Source organism: Bidens hawaiensis, unplaced genomic scaffold (assembly GCF_021521415.1).
Source record: "Bidens hawaiensis isolate Kalapana, Puna unplaced genomic scaffold, B.hawaiensis_p1.1 tig00019313_1, whole genome shotgun sequence".
NCBI classification, from domain to species: Eukaryota; Viridiplantae; Streptophyta; class Magnoliopsida; order Asterales; family Asteraceae; genus Bidens; species Bidens hawaiensis.
The window spans coordinates 261,455-264,497 of record NW_027492924.1 but is presented as its reverse complement, the minus strand read 5'-3'; the positions used below and the strand labels follow the sequence as shown (position 1 = coordinate 264,497).

At 42.1% G+C, this 3,043-nt stretch overlaps 1 protein-coding gene across 1 annotated transcript; it reads right to left on the bottom strand.

Annotated features, from left to right (window-relative positions):
- Positions 1-1,380: 1,380 nt before the first annotated feature.
- LOC143557995 (uncharacterized) lies at positions 1,381-2,692 on the bottom strand. Its single transcript, XM_077046929.1, has 3 exons — positions 2,555-2,692; positions 1,481-1,912; positions 1,381-1,395 (listed from the first exon to the last, which is right to left on the bottom strand). Exons 1-3 carry the CDS (start codon positions 2,690-2,692, stop codon positions 1,381-1,383), a joined length of 585 nt encoding a protein of 194 aa, XP_076903044.1.
- Positions 2,693-3,043: the final 351 nt, after the last annotated feature.

The window sequence follows — 3,043 nt, the reverse complement described above, 5'->3', positions numbered from 1 at the left end:
TAGTAAAAATATGGAAAAACAATAGATTATAAAGGGCTTATCTTTTTTCGGACAGGTGCACAGAAGTCATCATCCAAGTCTTCCAAGAATCTGCTAGGTCAGTTCCAGTTAGAGGATGTTGACAGCCTCATTTCATCTCGTTCCTCTGAGAAGAAGCCCATGAAGAGCTTCAGCCTTGCATCGCCAAAGATCATGATGACTCGATCCAAGGCCACCGTGAATAGAAAGAGGGACCCTGATGTGGAAGTCCACAGTGCCCAACATATGTTTGACCAGCTTTCGGAGGTAAGGATCCATGCTGGCATAACTCTAAAAGGCAAGCTCAATGCAGCACATCAGGTGGAGAAGGAAGCTCTGGAGGACAAGGATGCTGGTGATGGTGACGGGGGTGAGGCGAAGGAGTAGGTGACGACAATGGGCGATGAAGGATATTATAGACAAGGCCGGAGCCCATTTTTTATGATGTTTTAACGGTTTTTCTTGATGGTGGTTTATTCGAACAATAGTAGTTGTAATTCTTAGGATCGATGATCCTTAAGACAATTATGAAAGGTGGCTAGGGTGGAGGGATCCTCTGTTTTGGGGATGAAGCCTTAACCGCTTTTCTCTCTTTGCTTTGTGTATGAACTTGTGATAAACTTGACGTAGCTTGATCCGGGTGGATGGTCCACGTTTTGCTGGTGAAGCCCGGATCAACTCTTGCTTATAATAATATATCTCTTTTGATTTCTGCTTTATTACCTATGTCACTAGGATAGAGGATCCTTTATTCTTGGAATTTTTCTTCTCGTATTATTTACCAGCTAGAGCAAATAATCAAAAGAAAACGTAATAGTTAGAAAAGTTGGATTCAAATCCAACTATCTTGGGGACCAGCCCAATATAACGTAGGGACAAGCCCAATATAACATGGGGACAAGCCCAATAAAACGTGGGGACAAGCCCAATAAATACAAGCGACGAGCCGATCCTTGGCGTTGGCCCAATTGTACGCGGTGACGAGCCTAACCCAGCGTTGACCTTAACTTGTGTATATGGTACATCTACCATTTAATTCGTAGGATCCAAGATATAATTTTTAGCCATGAAATTGTTAGTCACGTATAGTGCACTGGTCCCACGGCCTCCAATTATACCCAGATAATCGTGCGCTCCAGGCGAGGGTGTAGAAACCCTAATTCGGGAGATAAGGTGAAGACCTTATAAACCTGGCGACAAGGCCGATTAAACTTAGGAGAGAGTTGGCCAACCCGTTCTTTCCACTTGAGGGCCCTATTGCTCGGCATTTCTGCAACTTGACACATTTGACAAAACAAAAATATAATGTGAAATTATAAACATAAAGTAAAATTTTACCAAGTATCGGACTGAAGCAATTGATTAGAATCCAGGATCCTGATCAACAAAAATACTTTTTTAGATGAATTGCATTCCAAGCCCTTGGGAGCATGTCACCTTCCATGTTCATCAAACGATATGCCCCCTTTCCTGCTTCGGCTTCAATTAGATAAGGACCCTCCCATTTGGGTGCCAGCTTCCCGTCGGCGTGATTAGTTGTGTTTTGGAACGCCTTTCGAAGGACTAAGTCTCCAACTTCAAATCTTCTAATTCTGATATTCTTGTTGTATGCGCCAGCCATATTTTGTTGGTAGGCTGCCATCCTGAATCTTGCTTGATCTCTGAGTTCTTCCACAGTATCTAGATCTTGGACAAGATTCTCGTCATTTGTCTGAGGATCACGTATGCTTGTTCTGGCAGTTGGGCACACCATTTTAGTGGGGATCACTGCCTCAGCTCCAAAGACTAATGAGAACGGTGTCTGTCCTGTGGCATTCTTTGGAGTTGTCCTATCTGCCCAGAGCAAATAGGGTAGTTCCTCAGCCCATTTGCCTTTCTTTGCTCCAAGCTTTTTCTGCAAGTTGTTGATGATGACTTTGTTGCTTGATTCTGCTTGGCCGTTTGCTTGTGGATGGACTGGTGTTGAAGTGATCATTTTGATTCCCCAGCTGTCACAAAAGTTAGTAGTTATTTTTCCAATAAATTGGGAACCATTATCACAAATAATTTCAGAAGGAATTCCAAATATAGTTACAATGTTACGTTTGATAAAGGATATAACTTCCTTTTCCCTAACTTGATGGAAAGCCTCAGCTTCAATCCATTTAGAGAAATAGTCTGTCATTGCTAACATGAAGACTTTTCCTCCTGGAGCTGTAGGGAGTTTACCCACTATGTCCATTCCCCATTTCATGAATGGCCACGAAGAGACAATAGGATATAAGGGTTCTGCCGGTTGATGTAGAATGTTGTCGTGCCTCTGACAAGTATCACACTTCCTGGAATATTCCGTAGCATCCTTCTTCATTGTAGACCAGAAGTATCCGGTTCTTAGAATCCTTGAGAATAATGCTCTGCCCCCTGTATGGTTGCCACAATCTCCTTGATGGAAATCCTTCAGTACTTCATGGATCTCAGATCCTTCGATGCACCTTAAATATGGACCTGCAAGGGATTTCTTATATTGCATATTATGTACAATAGTATATTGTGATACCTTGGCCCTAAAAGCTTTGGGGTTCTCTTCTTTTGGGATTTCTCCATCTTGAATGTACTTCATTATCGGAAGGAGCCAAGATGATTGATCAAAAGAATGATCCTTAGGATCCGTGTGTTGACTCCCATCTATCTCCATTGCTTGGTATTCCTCAATTGCAGGGGATAGTACATGGATGATAGGGATTTTTATATTCTCTGGAAGCTTCAAAATTGAAGCCAGGTTTTCTAAGGCGTCGGCCCCAGCATTTTCTTCTCTTGAGACCTCCGTAATTGTAAAATAATCGAAGGACCGTGCGAGATCCTTTACTATATCTAAATATTTAACTAATTTCTCGCCTTTGACTGCATATGAGCCATTAAAGTGATTAGCAATTAATAATGAATCTACAAAAATCTGAAGATACCTGATCCTCATACCTTTGGCCAGTTGTATACCTGCAATAAGTGCCTCGTATTCTGCTTCATTGTTAGTGGCCTGGAATTCACA